At 34.3% G+C, this 18,495-nt stretch overlaps 1 protein-coding gene and 1 pseudogene across 1 annotated transcript in view; one reads left to right on the forward strand and one right to left on the reverse strand.

Annotated features, from left to right (window-relative positions):
* The window catches only part of LOC126777317 (myrosinase 1-like), a 29,777-nt gene extending 23,644 nt beyond the window's left edge, over positions 1-6,133 (reverse strand). Inside the window, exons 1-5 of the mRNA XM_050500320.1 lie at positions 6,126-6,133; positions 4,831-4,865; positions 4,026-4,157; positions 3,339-3,467; positions 2,080-2,152 (exon numbers count right to left, since the gene is read on the reverse strand). Coding sequence (XP_050356277.1) covers positions 2,080-2,152; positions 3,339-3,467; positions 4,026-4,157; positions 4,831-4,865; positions 6,126-6,133 — 377 coding nt within the window. The remainder of the gene's footprint in view (positions 1-2,079; positions 2,153-3,338; positions 3,468-4,025; positions 4,158-4,830; positions 4,866-6,125) is intronic.
* A 672-nt stretch (positions 6,134-6,805) lies between these two features.
* LOC126777319 (myrosinase 1-like) lies at positions 6,806-18,290 on the forward strand (annotated as a pseudogene).
* Positions 18,291-18,495: the final 205 nt, after the last annotated feature.

An 18,495-nucleotide genomic window follows, 5' to 3' on the forward strand; every position in this document is an offset into this window, starting at 1 on the left:
AACAATACCTTCATGTGGCCATACGATGCCTGACATCAAAATCAGGCAACGTGATGGGCGTGCGGAGCTGCAATAACTTGATGTACGGAAAGCTAGCGGTCCCGATGGAATACCAGCCATAGTGCTGAAGAAGTGCGCGGCGGAGCTGTCTCCTGTGTTAACGGACCTGTTCCAACTTTCTCTCTCTTCAGGATGTGTGCCGGAGGCTTGGAGAAGAGCTAATGTGCAAGCGGTTCCCAAAAAAGGTGATCGGTCTGACCCGGCCATTAGCTATCACCTCAGTACTTTGTAAGGTGATGGAACAGATTCTAAACCTAGAAGATCACTGTCTAATTAATGATCGCCAGTACGGGTTTCGAACAAAACGGTATACAGGTGATCTTTTAGCGTACGTAACACACCTTTGGGGTGAAGCTATCGACAAGCATGGAGAATCGTTGGTTGTCAGCCTCGATATCTCCAAGGCTTTCGACAGGGTCTGGCACAGAAGTTTTCTCTCCAAGCTGCCAGCATATGGTCTACCTGCTCAGCTTTGCACCTGGATTGCCAGCTTCCTACACAAGCGTAGCCTTCGTGTTTTAGTTGATGGTTGCGCTTCACAATTCTATGTAGTGAATGCTCGGGTCCCCCAGGGATCTGTGCTATCTCCCACACTCTTTCTTTTGCATAACAATGATATGCTCTCTCTTGGGAACATACATTGCTATGCAGACGATAGTACAGTGCATGGTGGATATCACGGACGCGCAGTGGCTGGGCGAGCGGAAATTGAGGAGAGGCGGAAGGATCTTGTCATTGAACTTGATAGGACGTTAGAACTCATCGCCAAATGGGGCTCTGATAATCTTGTTGAGTTTAATGCCAAGAAATCACAGGTATGCGCTCTCACAACAAAAAAGTCAACATTTTCCCCTCTTCCTTCCCTCTGTAGTACTCCGCTGGTGATACAAATCAAAATCACCATGCTGGCGATTGACGTTAGCTGCAATCTTAGTTGAAGTGATTACATCGAGGTTGTTATGAAAACAGCTTCACGGAAACTCGGAGTTCTGAACAGTGCGGCATTTTTTCACGCCACAACAATTGTGCCTGTTATAAAAAACACAGGTACGGTCTTGCGTGGAATATTGCTCGCACCTTTGGGACAGCTCCGCTAAGTACCTACTGGAGGCCTTGGATCGGTTGCAGCGACGTGCGGTCCGCATTATTGGCGACGTAAAAGTCACAAACACCCTCGAACCTTTACAATTGCGTCGAGAGATAGCAGCGCTGAGCGCTTTCTATCGACTGTATCACGGCGAGTGCTCTGAGAAATTATTTTCTCTAATTCCTGCTTCCCCCTTCCTTCATAAGTCTACGCGTGCTGGCTCTTGATGTCACCGCCTCACTGTGACATCAATTCCATCGCGCACAAAGAAATTTGCCAACTCCTTTCTTTGTCGCACTTCCAAAAAATGGAATTCCTTACCAGCTCACGTGTTCCCCTCCTCTTACAACCCGGTTTCCTTCAAACGAGGCGTGAAGAGGCATCTTGCGGGCCGGCAAGGCGAAGGCCGCTAGTGCAGAACATTCTTCCCGACTGTACTGGCCGTCGTCGCGTTAGGACTCTACTACCACTTACCATCAGGAGGAGTAGAGTCATTTGCCCTCCCGGCGAGTATAAAAAAAAGAAAAATAAACACTCCCTCAGGAGTGTTTAAATATGTAAAAAAAGGCAATATATGACATATAAAATATATGACATATGTGCGTATTGCACGTGGCACGGTTTTCATACAAGGAGGTTTGGTAACCTGAACCTCTCAAATACGTTTTACAAAGTGGATGACGGAGGTAGCCCTCCGTTAGTATAATTTTGTATATAATAAAAAGGAATATATTTAATCGTTTAAAACTGACAGCGTCGGTAAGCGACCGGCGCCTGCTCAACGATCACAAAGACCCGAACATGTCGAAACAATGAATGCCGATTTGATAACCGTAATTTATTTTATAAACCGGTTAGATTAGGTAAAATAAATACAATATTTTAATAAAAATTAAAATATTGAAAAATTAAAATTTATAGGGTTACAGTACCCTTCCTCTGTTAAAGAATTCACGCAGGGAATTCGTCGGATGCCCTCATCCGCTGATTTCACCACGGAAACAACTGAAAAGAAAACCACAATATCTTCAAACAAAACTCCGAGCATCAACATTTCCACAGCAAATACAAAATCACTTTCTTAACAAACAACGTTACTATAAATTAATCACACCAAAACAAATGATATTACTGGACAATAATAAACCTAATTCTAATCCAACATTATAACTGAAAACAATAAAAATGTTTGCAGTCTTATAGCGAAACAACAAACGATATGACTTTGATACTGTGAACAAGTTCAATAGATGTAAATAGTTCAAAAGTAATAGTTTTCATTACAAACAACTTATCTAAAACAGATGTAAACAGATGAGTTATAATCACAAATTAAGCATATGAAAACTCAGTGGTACTTGCCTCGGCTGCAAGAATACACACATCAAAATAGTATATCACCCTAGCTCGTCAACATTTCACGTGTGAGTAATTAAGTTCATACAGACGAGCACTTCAAGTCTTCAGCTCGAATATCAATAGAGCGTAATGGAAGACTTATCTAAAAGTTTAACTGATTATAACTAATATAGAATTAGGACATACATTAAAATTACGAACTTAATTATACAATATATTTATTCATCATAAGAAAAAAATATTTATTTAAAAATAGAAACGTTTCACGTATTTATTTATTCAGTCCACCAGTTCAGAAATACTGAGGTATTACTAGAGAAGAACCGTTGAAGAAACTCATCTGGGTTTTCTTATTTCAAATATAACATTTATGTTTTAAAATAGTGTTCTAATGATAAAATTATATTTTTATTAGATTTCACCTGCGGTTTCTCTAACGTGAGGGTAAAAGGAGATGCTACATATGTACATTTCTGTTCCCTCACAAGTCATAACGTGTAAGCATTTCATGATGATTGGTAGTAATCATCATGATTACTACTGATTAGTTATGACGTGAAAGCGTATCAAACAAATAAACTCGCTTTTGTATTTATAATATGGGTGGGGTTTCAAACTACCTGGACTGTTTCGTCCAAGGTTTATCATCATTTAAAAGGTTTTTTTTTTTTTTTTATTGGGATTTGCTATTATGTACTGTTTGTTGGCTTAATATTATCTATGACAATTTACAAGATACATCTACGATTTATCCTAAGAGTTCAGTATTGCTCGTTAATTCCCAATGAGTTATATTAGTTATTATTTAAAAGCGATAAGTAAATTTAATTACCCATATCTTGAATTTTCACCGGCGATTCACAGTGATAGAGCGTGATGACTGGCTCTATGCCCTCAGTGATGAGAGCATTTATGAGGTCATTATAGTATTTTGCACCAGTTTTGTCGAATGTCTCCTTTGCTGTCATTATTGATTTGATATTAGAAAGAAGAAGACAGGGCATCGTTTAATTTGTCACCCGCTAAACAATGTTTATAAGTAACGCTATGCAGAATATTTTGCGCTCAAATATAGATAATTATGTAATAGATGTTAAATAAATTAGATTTATGTTATTGATATATTATTTTTTTATAGAATAGGAAGGCAGACGAGCATATGGGCCACCTGATGGTAAGTGGTCACCAACGCCCATAGACATTGGCATTGTAAGAAATGTTAACCATCGTTTACATCACCAATGCGCCACCAACCTTGGGAACTAAGATGTTATGTCCCTAGTGCCTGTAATTATACTGGCTCACTCACCCTTCAAACCGGAACACAACAATACCAAATACTGCTGTTTTGCGGTAGGTTATCTGATGAGTGGGTGGTACCTACCCAGACGGGCTTGCACAAAGCTCTATCACCAGTAATGATAAAGATTACAATGTTATCTAACATTTAAAGATAACTTTTTAATAAACAGTAATTAGTTATAGATGTTTTACGACAAATACCTATAAAACTGAAGACCTAGTTCTGCAGCTATCCTCACATCTTCACGCCAGTTGTGGTAGGAGTCTGCGGAGACGTCTCCCGTCGAGTTCTTTTTGATTTTTTCAGGGTTCACGTGAACGAATCTGTCCCATATGTTTTCGCCTTTACCTGCGTAATACGCAAAAAACGTCACGAGATATCAAGAGTTCGATTTTTAATTTATTTTCAATAAATAATGACTTAACTAGACTACTAGGTTTACACAAAACAGTTGTACTTAGTTTTGTGTTCCTATTTGAAGGATAAGTGTGCTAGTGTAATTACAGGCACCAGGAATATATCTTAGTTCCCAAGGTTCGTGGTGCTTTGGCGCATTTATCTATGGGTGGTTGAGACCACTTACCATCAGGTGGTTCATTTGCGGTTCCGCCTTTCTTTTCTATAAATAAAAAAATTGTACATTGTATTTAAAGCGACAATTTAGCGCAATGATTTCCGAACACCGCCTAGCGATGTCAAAGTCGCATTTGGCAAAATCTTTACACTTATAATAATTCCTACCTACCCCTAAATGTACCTACATTTAGGCGTAGGTAGGAATTATTTGAAATTACTAAATGGAATTTGCTGTTATTCTCTTGAAAATGTAATTGTATTTTTACTAGGAGCAATAGTGTCATGCAATATTTCAGCTTAATCTAGTCCAAAATGATTGATGCCAGAAGGAAGGTTTTATACATAAGGTCATTTTTGCATTACGTCTAGAAAAAAGTGTTTTAATAACAAATATTATTTCTGGAATATCTAAAATAACAATCAGAATGAAAAAAAATATACTGACCGTCAGCATTCCAGCCGCCTTCTATTTGATAAGCACTGTAAAGGAGAAATAAATTGTTAGGACATAGGACAACATTATATCATTAAAAAGTACTCAATTGTCTATGGTTTCATAGGATCTGTGCCGGATAAATCTGTAACAATTAACACGTAAGTTGTATATAGTTAAATAAACAAAAGAAAAGACATACAGTTACAATAACACATTATATGTATATAACATTTTTTCATGTACCTACATTTAGGGGTAAGTAAGAATTATTTGTATAAATATATCAATAAATAAACTTAAAAAGCACAACATTATCTAAGTACAAAACTGAAGACAAATCGTTTTAGAGATAAAGCAAATTTATACAAGAATAATTTAAGATCAATATATAAATTAATATAATATAAGGTTTATAGACACGGACTGTTTTTTTATATCTATGTACTAAATACATACTCGTATTACTACCGCGCATACGGATTAAGCCTTTCAGTATAGTTTTATCTTATATCTTGCTTAACAAATACCATTATTTCAAGATGAAATATTGTTATTACTGAAATAAAATATTGTCCATTTTAATTCTGAATAAAATGGCTATCGAATGGTGTGAGAATTTTAAAATCAGTCTTCTAGTTACAGAGTTTATAGATTACCAACAAACAAATCTTTCGTCTTTATAATATTATTAATTTTCGCCCGTAGGGCTTCGCCCTCGTGCGAGAAGGGGTAGGGCAGCTATAGCTAGGTACATCCTGTATCACCTACCTTTTGTCTTTGTCTGTACCTCTAACAAGGTGTATGCACAATTTCATAAAGATGAGTTGAGTAGTTAAGACGTGAATGCACGAACATTTTAGATACATAGATAATTAGTTGTCGCCCGCGGCTTCTAGCCTATGTCCTTTGTTAGGGGTCAAGCTTCATACCAAATTTCATGAGAATCAGTTCAGTATAGCCGTGATAGCGTAACAGACAAACAGAGGTACTTTCGCATTTATAATATTATTATAGATAATTATCGATAAAAATAAACGTAGATTGTTCTCTGTGAAATTTTGATTGCTTGTGTGAAAGCAACATTTTTTTATATATGATTATATTTCATAAACGGAATATAAATATCAATATAAAAACGCACGTTGCTCTATCTATTTTTCTTTGTCTATGTTTTATTTTCAAAAGCGATTACAATAATTAACGTATAATTATTTGAAACATTAATAAATCAATAATAATAAATGGGAAGACATATTTTTGTATTAGCTAAGTCAAAAAAAATATACTACATACATAAAACTTACAACAGCATGGTTTTTAGTTATATAATATTATTAGCGCTTGGCCCATAATCGAAAATCGAGTTCAACAGGATAAAAAGGCCAAAATACGTTAATTATGTCATATCTTAGCTCTGATAAAGCGTAAAGTACTTATCCTGACCGACTCATCAACACAGAGCCTTAACTGGAGTTAGAAACTTGAAATTTGTAACAAAGCATACAAAAACTTGTTTTTATATAATCTTAATATAAATTCGTATGATTTTAAAATTTAGTGTCGATCATGTTTCCGCTAAAAGCAGTCGTTGCATGGTAAGTCATTTGTTATCACGTATGTGTGTGTGTATGTTCAAAACGTTTGAATAGTGATATAAGTAATTAACAAAAATATGTATTTGTTTTGTTTTTTTATTATAATTAATAACAGAAAACTTGACGGTAAGTCGTTTTAGATATAACATCAATATATGTATACTAGTAACCTTCACCCGCGTTTTAGGGGGATATGTCCTTCCTCGGGAAACTTGCTTTATATCAAATAATAATGATAATAATATCTTAGGACATTATTCACACACGGCCATCTGATCCCAAACTAAGCAGAGCTTGTACTATGGAAACCAGACATATACTACTTTTCTTTTGTATATACATACTTATATAGATAATTACACCCAGACTCAGGACAAACAGACATATTCATGCACACAAATGTCTGTCCTGGGTCAGTCGTTGCATGGTAAGTCATTTGTTAATGTATATGTGTGTGTGTGTGTTAAAAACGTTTGAATAGTGATATAAGTAATTAACAAAAAAATGTATTTGTTTTGTTATTTTATTATAATTAATAACAGAAAACTTGACGGTAAGTCTTTTTGGAAACAACATTATCAATATATTATGTGTACTAATGTCTGCCTTCGCCCGCGTTTTAGAGGATATGTCCTTCCTCGGGATTCAAGCTTGCTTCATATCAAATTTCATCAAAATCTGTTCAGTGGTTTATCCGTTAAAGCTTTCACCCGTCCCGACTTTGTGCAAGTAAAATAAGGATGTTTATTTCATGTTAATTCTTAACAAATGAGATATATAAACCCTACTGATCAATTCTACTAAAATAAACTAAATACAAGCCCTGAATATTCACGCGTTTATTTAAGTAACTAACTTCGAATTGCAAACTGTAAAAAACATTTATATATCTAAATCTAACACGCTTAAAATATAAATATGTTATTTACTAATATACAATAATATACTTTGTTACAATTAAACTAAATTGCAGTTTTAGTAACTTTTCTCCATATTATTAAACATAAAAATAGGAACGTAATAGGCGCTGACTTTTGTGTAGAGATTTTGAAGTCATATAAATAACATAAGCTGAGATGGCCCAGTGGTATGAACGCATGAATTTTAACCGATGATCGTGAGTTCAAGCCCGGGCAAGCACCGGTGAATTTTCATGTGCTTAATTTGTGATTATAATTCCTCCCGTGCTTGTCGTTGAAGGAAAACATCGTGAGGAAACCTGGATGTGTCTAATTTCACTGAAATTCTGTCACATGTGTATTCCATCAACTCGCATTGGAGCAGCGTGGTGGAATAAGCTCCAAAACTTTCTCCTCAAAAAGGGAGAGGAGGCCTTAGCCCAGCAGTGAGACATTCACAGGCTGCTACTGTACTGTACAAATCTCTTGCAGAGTTTTTGTCCAACAAAACGTAAAATTAAAGCTAAAAAAATATGCAAAAATTAAACATACTATGTATATATAGCCTGTTCTTAAAGGGTTTTTTTTTTATTTATTTCACTCCATATTTATTCAATGTCAGTGAGTCACAACTGCCGGGCGTACCTTTGTATACTTATTTATTTGAAGGAATATCTATTCTATATCTATAAATAGTATTAAAAAAGTCGCTAAATTTCCTTGTTATGTATCTCCGCTAACTACTTCTAAGCCACGCAATGGTTTTTGATTCGGTTTTCGCTAATAAAAAGAGTATTAAACGTGGCTTATATATATAAATAATTTATACAAAACGGTTGAACTATGTCGGTGTTTTGTCCAAAAAATAGTTTTCGTACTCTTACTTGGGTAGGTCTGACTAAATTTAGGTAACACATTAAAACAATGTACTAGAATATTGTAAGTCTTAAAAATGCCTACAAAACAGTTCGCAATAGCATATATTTATCGTCCATGGTTGGTTAAAAGGCACCGTAACCGTAACAGCCTGTGAATGTCCCACTGCTGGGCTAAAGGCCTCCTCTTCTCTTTTTGAGGAGAAGGTTTGGAGCTTATTCCACCACGCTGCTCCAATGCGGGTTGGTAGAATTCACATGTGGCAGAATTTCAGTGAAATTAGACACATGCAGGTTTCCTCACGATGTTTTCCTTCACCGTAAAGCACGAGATGAATTATAATCACAAATTAAGCACATGAAAATTCAGTGGTACTTGCCCGGGTTTGAACCCACGATCATCGGTTAAGATTCACGCGTTCTTACCACCGGGCCATCTCGGCTTTAAAAGGCACAGTACACTCAAAATACATAAGTATTTTTATGTATTAAAAATGAGTAAAAACGTAAACACGTACAAGTTACTTGTGAAGTTAACGAAGCGAAGATATTTATGCTAGCGATTTTGGGGATTCAATATAGATTAACACTATTTTTATACTGTAACATTTGAATGAATAATTTAGGAGCGATCAGTTTATAGATTACGTACAAGCATACACGTGGTCGGCCGGCACACTACCTCCGCTGTCGTTCGCGCCACGGCCACTGCATTTCCTCTATATTATTTATTAACTTTAATTATTTAAATTTTCAAGAATAAAAATCCATAATGGTTTTGGTTTTAAACATTTATTTTTAATTTATTTTAGTAAGTAAAGTTTTAGTTTAGTTAGATTTTAGGTTTCTTCTTTTATTTATTTAATTTTACATAAATATCAGCTATGTACACTCATATTAAATAGAGAGAGTGCGAATTTTGTACGTTTGATTATATAACATAAGTAAATTCAGGAACCACGGCACCTGTTTGAAAAAAAAAACATTTGAAAAGTACATTATTACAAATGGACATAGGTTTTTTATGTATACATATAAAACTTAGCTAAGTTCATGATCATATTCAATCTGACACGACCACAAAGAGTTCAGGCGCAGGACCAATGCCTTTACGTGCTTTCAGAGGCACGGTAGTGTATACACTTCCAACTTCCAGACCCCGGGCTACTACTGAGAAATTTCTGACAGAAAAACGAAACAACTTTTTTACTGGCCCGACCTGGGAATTAAACCCAGGACCTCCGGGTCAGCGGCCTTATATTTAGCCACTAGACCAACGAGACAGTGTACATCAATATACTAGTAACGTATTAATTGTCACCAAGTTATACGTATGTCATAGACCTTGCTCACACGCAGCCTTGAGGCGGACTGTCAATACTCTTACGAAAGATATTTTTATTTATTTATTATTAAAGTTTACCTAATAAACTTTACACTAAAAATAACATTTATTAATAAACTTTACACTAAAAATAACATTTAAATCATTTAGAAGAAATAAATACAATAGCGTAACAACTAATTGTAGGTAAATACCGCTTGTAATTAAGCATAAAAAAGAAAAAAATAGCTACTGCAAATTCATGTAACTCTAAATATAGATAAACAAAAACTTAATTACAACAATAAAAGAATATCCGAGACAAGAAAAAAAAATGTGTAACAAAAATATGTATATCTAAAAAAGCGTCTTTTTTTATAGAATAGGGGGCGGACGAGCATATTGGCATTGTAAGAAATGTTAACCATCGCTTATATCACCAATGCGCCACCAACCTTGGGAACTAAGATGTTATGTCCCTAGTGCCTGTAATTACACTGGCTCTCTCACCCCTTCCGGACACAACAATACCGAGTACTGCTGTTTTGAGGTAGAATATCTGATGAGTGGGTGGTATCTACCCAGAAGAGCTTGCACAAAGCCCTACCACCAGTAAATCTTATACGTATCATACAAGTTATCTTATAAAAGTCTTATACAAGTTGTTATTTTGTTAATCAAAGTAAGATAAGTACAAGTTGATTCCAACTTAGTGAGAGAATCAAAAAGGAGATTAACACACTTTCTATGAGGTGGACAGAGTCGTGTGATTGAGCTGCGAGATAGCCTAGAGGGTGGGTACACGCAATTTAGAGGTAGTTGAATAAGCACAGAAGCTGAGCCAGAATTAACTGTCAATTTTGATCAATTTTCTGAATACGCTCAAGTCGCAGTAAATGTGTGTAGCCTCCAGACCACACTACAATATTCCAAGACACAACGAATCAAGATGTGATCATAGACAATTTTTATAGTTTCGACATATTCCTAACAGTACACTACCGGAAAGAGTTAAAAATCAGGACCAACTACAATTCGATTACATTAATTCATTTATGGCATTTTTCTTTTCAATATTGCCGTTTTACCATTATTTAATATCTTTTTACCTAAAAAAAAATATTTTGGCGCCAAATTCATAAAATGCATGACAAATATACATAAAAAAATGTTATATACATATAATGTGTTATTGTAACTGTATGTCTTTTCTTTTGTTTATTTAACTATATACAACTTACGTGTTAATTGTTACAGATTTATCCAGCACAGATCCTATAAAACCATAGACAATTGAGTACTTTTTAATGATATAATGTTGTCCTATGTCCTAACAATTTATTTCTCCTTCACAGTGCCTTGTTGCAAGTGTCACAATGCACCGATCTAAGTTTTCCTCCAAACTTCAAATTCGGCGCAGCCACAGCGGCTTATCAAATAGAAGGCGGCTGGAATGCTGACGGTCAGTATATTTTTTAATTCTGATTGTTATTTTAGATATTCCAGATATAATATTGTTTGTTATAAAACACTTATTTCTAGACGCAATGCAAAAATGACCTTATGTATAAAACCTTCCTTCTGACATCAATCATTTTGGAACAGATTGAGCTGAAATATTGCATGACACTATTGCTCCTAGTAAAAATACAATTTCATTTTCAAGAAAATAACAGCAAATTCCATTTAGTAATTTCAAATAATTCCTACCTACGCCTAAATGTAGGTACATTTGGGGGTAGGTAGGAATTATTATAAGTAAATATTTTGCGAAATGCGACTTTGACATCGCTAGGCGGTGCTCGGAAATCATTGCGCTAAATTGTCGCTTTAAATACAATATACAATTTTTTTATTTATAGAATAGAAAGGCGGAACGGCAAATGAACCACCCGATGGTAAGTGGTCTCAACCACCCATAGATAAATGCGCCAAAGCACCACGAACCTTGGGAACTAAGATATATTCCTGGTGCCTGTAATTACACTAGCACACTTATCCTTCAAATAGGAACACAAAACTAAGTACAACTGTTTTGTGTAAACCTAGTAGTCTAGTTAAGTCATTATTTATTGAAAATAAATTAAAAATTGAACTCTTGATATCTCGTGACGTTTTTTGCGTATTTCGCAGGTAAAGGCGAAAACATATGGGACAGATTCGTTCACGTGAACCCTGAAAAAATCAAAAACAATGCGACAGGACATGTCACCGCAGACTCCTACCACAACTGGCGTGAAGATGTGAGGATAGCTGCAGAACTAGGTCTTCAGTTTTATAGGTATTTGTCGTAAAACATCTATAACTAATTACTGTTTATTAAAAAGTTATCTTTAAATGTTAGATAACATTGTAATCTTTATCATTACTGGTGATAGAGCTTTGTGCAAGCCCGTCTGGGTAGGTACCACCCACTCATCAGATAACCTACCGCAAAACAGCAGTATTTGGTATTGTTGTGTTCCGGTTTGAAGGGTGAGTGAGCCAGTATAATTACAGGCACTAAGGACATAACATCTTAGTTCCCAAGGTTGGTGGCGCATTGGTGATGTAAACGATGGTTAACATTTCTTACAATGCCAATGTCTATGGGCGTTGGTGACCACTTACCATCAGGTGGCCCATATGCTCGTCTGCCTTCCTATTCTATAAAAAAATAATATATCAATAACATAAATCTAATTTATTTAACATCTATTACATAATTATCTATATTTGAGCGCAAAATATTGTGCATAGCGTTACTTATAAACATTGTTTAGCGAGTGACAAATTAAACAATGCCGTGTCTTCTTCTTTCTAATGTCAAATCAATAATGACAGCAAAGGAGACATTGGTATTTAATTAATCAGCCGCCAAGCAAAATTTATACGTAAGGCCATAAATCCTGCTTAGATTTTTATTATATTTATTTTTTTAGGTCAGAAATGAAATTAAAAAAAAGTAGTATTAATTATTATTGTCTGATAAATTCTAGCAGTTATTAAACGAATATTTATAAATAATAATAATAAAAAAAATACAAAATTACGAATTTAAGGACATTTTATAAAGATACGAGCAATTCAAATTAGTTAATAATACTAAGATCACAACGACATCTCTCACTGTCATACATGCCTTTTACGTCGAAGGTTGTGTTTTCGATTCCCACTCAGGACAAACATTTGTGTGCATAAACATGTCTGTTTGTGCTGCGTTTGAGTGTAATTATCCATATAAGTATGTATTTACAAAAGAAAAAGTAGTATCAGTTGTCTGGTTTCCAAACTCTGCTTAGTTTGGGTCAACTGATGGCCGTGTATGAATAATGTCCCAGGATAGTATTATTATTATATTATTACTTGATATTAGGGCAGTCACCATTTACTCGTTAGAATTGTAGCTGTTACAAAGCTGCAAACACACCAATGACATCTTGTACAGACATAACTTTTACTCTTTTTTTATACAGTAGCCTTAGGTTTCGTTTTAGGTTTTTTTTTCTTCTCTTAATATTTTGTTTATATAGTATAGGTAAAATTGTATACAATACAGTGTTTTGTTTTTATTAAATCTGTATATGATGGGATGTAATACTGACTGTGACTTTAAATTTTCATTTCAATTCTTCACCGTGTTCATTTACAGATTTTCAATAAATTGGCTACGAATTCTGCCAACGGGATTTCCAAACAAATTCAACAAAGCTGGTGCAAAATACTATAATGACCTCATAGATGCTCTCATCGCTGAGGGCATAGAGCCGTCACGCTACATCACTGGGAATTTCCGGTGAAAATTCAAGATATGGGTAATTAAATTTACTTATCGCTTTTAAATAATAACTAATATAACTCATTGGGAATTAACGAGCAATACTGAACTCTTAGGATAAATCGTAGATGTATCTTGTAAATTGTCATAGATAATATTAAGCCAACAAACAGTACATAATAGCAAATCCCAATAAAAAAAAAATACCTTTTAAATGATGATAAACCTTGGACGAAACAGTCCGGGTGGTTTGAATCCTCACTAATATTATAAATACAAAAGCGAGTTTATTTGTTTGATACGTTTTCACGTCTTAACTACTGATATCATGATGATTACTACCAATCGTCATGAAATGCACTTTGTGAGGGAACAGAAAAGTACATATGTAGCATCTCCTTTTACCCTCACGTTAGAGAAACCGCAGGCGGAATCTAATAAAAATATAATTTTATCATTAGAACACTATTTTAAAACATAAATGTTATATTTGAATTAAGAAAACCTAGATGAGTTTCTTTCAACGGTTCTTCTCTAGTAATTAAAAGTATTTCCGAACTGGTGGATTGAATCAATAAATACGTGAAACGTTTCTATTTTGAATAAATATTTTGTTCTTATGATGAATAAATGTATTGTATAATTAAGTTCGTAATTATAATGTATGTCCTAATTCTATATTAGTTATAATCAATTAAACTTTTAGATAAGTCTTCATTACGCTCATTACGCTCTATTGATATTTGAGCTGAAGACCTGTAGTGCTCGTCTGTATAAACTGTAGACAACGAGTTATGGTGATATACTATTTTGATGTGTGTATTCTTGAAGCCGAGGCGAGCACCACAGAGTTTTCATATGCTTAATTTGTGATTATTTTTCATCTCGTGCTTTACGGTGAAGGAAAACATCGTGATTAAACTTGCATGTGTCTAATTTCACTGAAATTCTACCACATCTATATACTACCAACCCGCATTGGAACAGCGTGGTGGAATAAGCTCCAAACCTTCTTCTCAAAAAAAGGGAGAGGAGGCCTTAGCCCAGCAGTGGGACATTCACAGGCTGTTACTGTACTGTACTGTATTCTTGAAATGTTATAATTATTATAGTCAATGTCATTTCTCACATCCTGACATTTCACGACCGATTTCTGCGGTGAGTTTCGAGTTTGCTCTTACAGAATAGCACTAGACTGTATGGCATCGATTATGGGAAGTCCAGCAATGGCTAATATCATAAGAGATATCTTTTTATTCTCAATAATTATTATAATTTCTCTATTCAAGGTGGCTGGACTAATCCTTAGATAGTAGATTGGTTTGGTAACTTCGCGAGGTTGATGTACTCTCTTTACGCTGGCCGCGTCAAAACATGGCTAACAATAAACGAAGCTATTGTTATTTGCGTCTACAATTACAATTCAGGAATTTTTGCTCCAAAGATCAAAGAGCCAGAGTTCGCTCCTTATATATGTAACAAACATGTATTGCTTGCTCATGCAAAGGCTTATAGAATATTTGATCAAGAATTTAGACCTAAATATAGTGGTAAGTGTTCTTGATACTTTGTTATTGTCAGGTCTCGTAGTACTAAGTGCATTTGATATAGACTCACATATAGTCCTATGTATCTTTTATCATAAATAATAATAATCAGTTGTTACGTACATTAACGAATTGGTCATATGATAGAATTAAAAAGTTATATACTTAAAAATATTAGTGGATGTGTTTGTTCCTCTTTCGTTCTACAATCGTAGGGGGTATGTATAGCCTATTCTATTCACAAGAGGAGTAAACCCAAAATAAACAACTTTGTCACCGAATTGACGCGATATCATTGGTCGAGATCTTCAATAATCTATGATATTCACTATGGATATACAAAAAAAATGGTGTTTTCAATGTCCGCGAAATTGTAATTGTAACTTCGAAATTTAAATTAATGTGGTTATAACTCGTTAAGAGGAATAGTGTTGTATTATAGATACTCACTATTTTCATTTACTAGTTCGACATATTGTTAAGAAAACATCACTTTTCAATTTAAAATAAAAAATTTGTTGTAACTATTCTACAAAAGTAATTATTAATTATACAATAAAAATCTTACGATAATTATTACAGGAAGAATTTCCATCGCAAATAACATGATCTGGATTGAACCTTTCTCTTCCATGGACCAGGAATTGGCTGAACTTGGAAGGGAGCATGTGGTAAAGTATGACCAAAAATTGTAAAAAAAAATTAAAATACACCTTGTAAATACTTTTAAAATTAAATATGATCACAGAAATTAGGTTAATCATCTAACATTTGTGTCTTAAAATGTTAACTTTCCAGACGGGTAGATATTGTCATGCAATATTTTCAAAAAGTGGAGGCTGGCCACCCGCCATTGAAAAAGCTATGCTGAAGTACAGTTTGAAACATGGGTATAATGAATCGACACTTCCTTCTTTTACTGAGGAGGAAAAAGTATTCGTTAATTTAGTTATTTAGTTATTCGTTAATCGTTTATTTTAAAATAAGTTAATTTATCACTAAAAATCCTTTTTTCTTTTCCTAGTGGGTAGGAAAACACCGTATTTGATTTTTTTTTTTTTTGACAAAGAAGCTTTTGATTTTTAATTGAGTTATATTAATAATAGAAAACGAACCCTCTTAACCTTAGATCGGAGATAAGTTGCCAAATTTCCAAACAGACGTCAGTTATGAGAATTATACAATTCCAATCCTAGTTTCACACGATTAAATATACTATTATAATAAGTAAAGGTTATATTTCAGAAAAAGACAGTTTTTCAGGCAAGTGCTTTCCAGAATATTCGAATTAACAAAATATTTATCGTAACCGAGATTGCATTAATTTAACTGTATTATTGTAATTATTAGTCATTGCATATACATTAATATAATATTATAGTTTTCACAAATTCCTAACATGAACCAAAAAGAAAAAACTGTATTCAAATTTATTTAAACAATTAGATTTATTTAAAAAAAAGGCACTACAGCCTAAATAAAATTTACAGGTACGACAGATTTCTTGGCTCTGAATCATTACACCACATATATGATCAGACCAGCAAAGCCTGGAGAGGACACAGGCTACTGGTTCTTAACAGGCTCACCAGAATTAAATGCCGTAATAGAAAAACCTCCCAATGCGCATTATGGTGCTTCTAGAATACTACCGGTAATATTCAGAAATATCATAAAATTATATCATGGTGTGACGTTACCAACGTTACGAACTCCTTTCTATTAACGTATTTCGTGACGGAAAAACTTATTAGCTTATTTATCAGCCTAATCCGAGATTTATATAATAGTCTTTGAATCTGCAGTATTATAATTTGCCAAGAAACTAAAGATGCTGTATAAAATGGAAGATATAACATAAATTACATCAGTTTTCATCGTATTGAACTGATCAAATATTAAAGTTTGAAGGGTAAGTCGGCCATTGTCACAGGCACAAGGGACGTAACTTCTTAGTTCCCAAAGTTGGCGGCGCATTGATCATGTAAGGAATGGGTAATATTTCTTACTGCTACAATGTCTATGGACGGTGCTGATCACTTACTATTTGCCTGTTCGCTTTTCTAATGTAATTAAAAAAAATCTAAGCAAATAATACTTAAACTCTTAACGAAGATAAATATTTCAGATATACCCCAAGGACATGCGAAGACAGTTGGCGTGGTTGAAGAAACAATATGGTAACCTCGATTTCCTGATCACAGAGAACGGCTACTCTTCTGTGGGCAACCAGCTCGATGACTATGACAGAATAAACTTTTACAAAGCGCATTTGGAACAGGTGAGCAGGTAGAATCCCTTTACGTGCTTTCTAAAACCAATATCAACGTCGAAACGTCTTATCTTGGGCACGGGAGTGTAAGCACTGCCAACTTCCAGACTTCATACTGATATTGAGAAATATGTATCCTTGTAAACTAGCTACTTAACCAAGAAAGCAGTCCTATTTTGTTTGTTAGAGGATGTGTTATGAGTGAAGAAGTAAAAAGTCATTACCGTTTACAGGTGCTGCTGTCCATAAAAGTAGACAACGTCAGCGTTATTGGATTTGCAGCGTGGTCTCTCATGGACAACTTCGAATGGTTGGATGGATATCAGTAAGTCTATGTATTTGTGATTACTGATAATTGCTTTTATATACAAACGCTCACACATACTAAAATGGGCGTGTGCAGTACTCTAAAAACACACACGCACAAATGTCGCACTAGAAAAATCACTTTGACTTGATTTCTTGATTAATATACCACTTAACTATTCCGATTATGTCTTAGCCGATTCAAAACGTCATGTTTTCACAAATATATAACGAATATCATATATCACTCAAGATATTCATAGATTTCGCGTCATTTCAAGGTCTTTGTTTCATTTACTTCTCTAGTAGTTAGAAAAGTATATAGAAACAATATTTAATATTATAAATTCCGATCAGTTACATATAAATATTTTTCAGCACAAAGTTTGGACTTCACGAAGTTGACTTCGGAGATCCTGATAGAAAAAGAACGCCTCGAGCATCTGCACACTTCTACGCATGCGTAATCAAGAACCGATCACTCAACGATATTTGCTTTAATAAGAAATTAATCGCATCGCGGTCCTATCAAAGTAATACAAGTAATACCGCCAAAATTGTAACAAACAGCAATCAATTATTGTTTATTTTGTTACTTTTAAAAATATTTAGTAGACAATACGACTTTTAAAAATATTTAGTAGACGATCTGCGATTATATTTTAAAACAAGAGTCTATGGCCGACGTTGACCATTAAACCATAAGGTGTATGGTACACTTAGCTTGCCTATATAATAAAATTAAATAAAACTGTTGGATAAACAATACAGTCAGAGCATTTAGATGCATAGCTTAAGTTGAAATATTCCATAAATAAATCAATCCAAAATATTCTATAAGCCTATATAATCGTAGGATATAAACAAACCTTAGATATATGCTTTATGCAATAAGCACAAAATACATTTTTTGATTAATATTTCTTTATGTATAATACAGAACTATTCCACTTACCTACTTATATCTACCTACCTACCTACCTTAATTTTACTTCCGAAATTTCGATACCAACTTCATCTACATTGAAAACCATAGATATCATTGGTGGAGATCTTGAATATCTCGTCCAATGATATATATTACTGGTGGTAGAACTTT

This window comes from Nymphalis io, chromosome 22 (genome assembly GCF_905147045.1).
Source record: "Nymphalis io chromosome 22, ilAglIoxx1.1, whole genome shotgun sequence".
In the NCBI taxonomy this organism is placed as follows: Eukaryota; Metazoa; Arthropoda; class Insecta; order Lepidoptera; family Nymphalidae; genus Nymphalis; species Nymphalis io.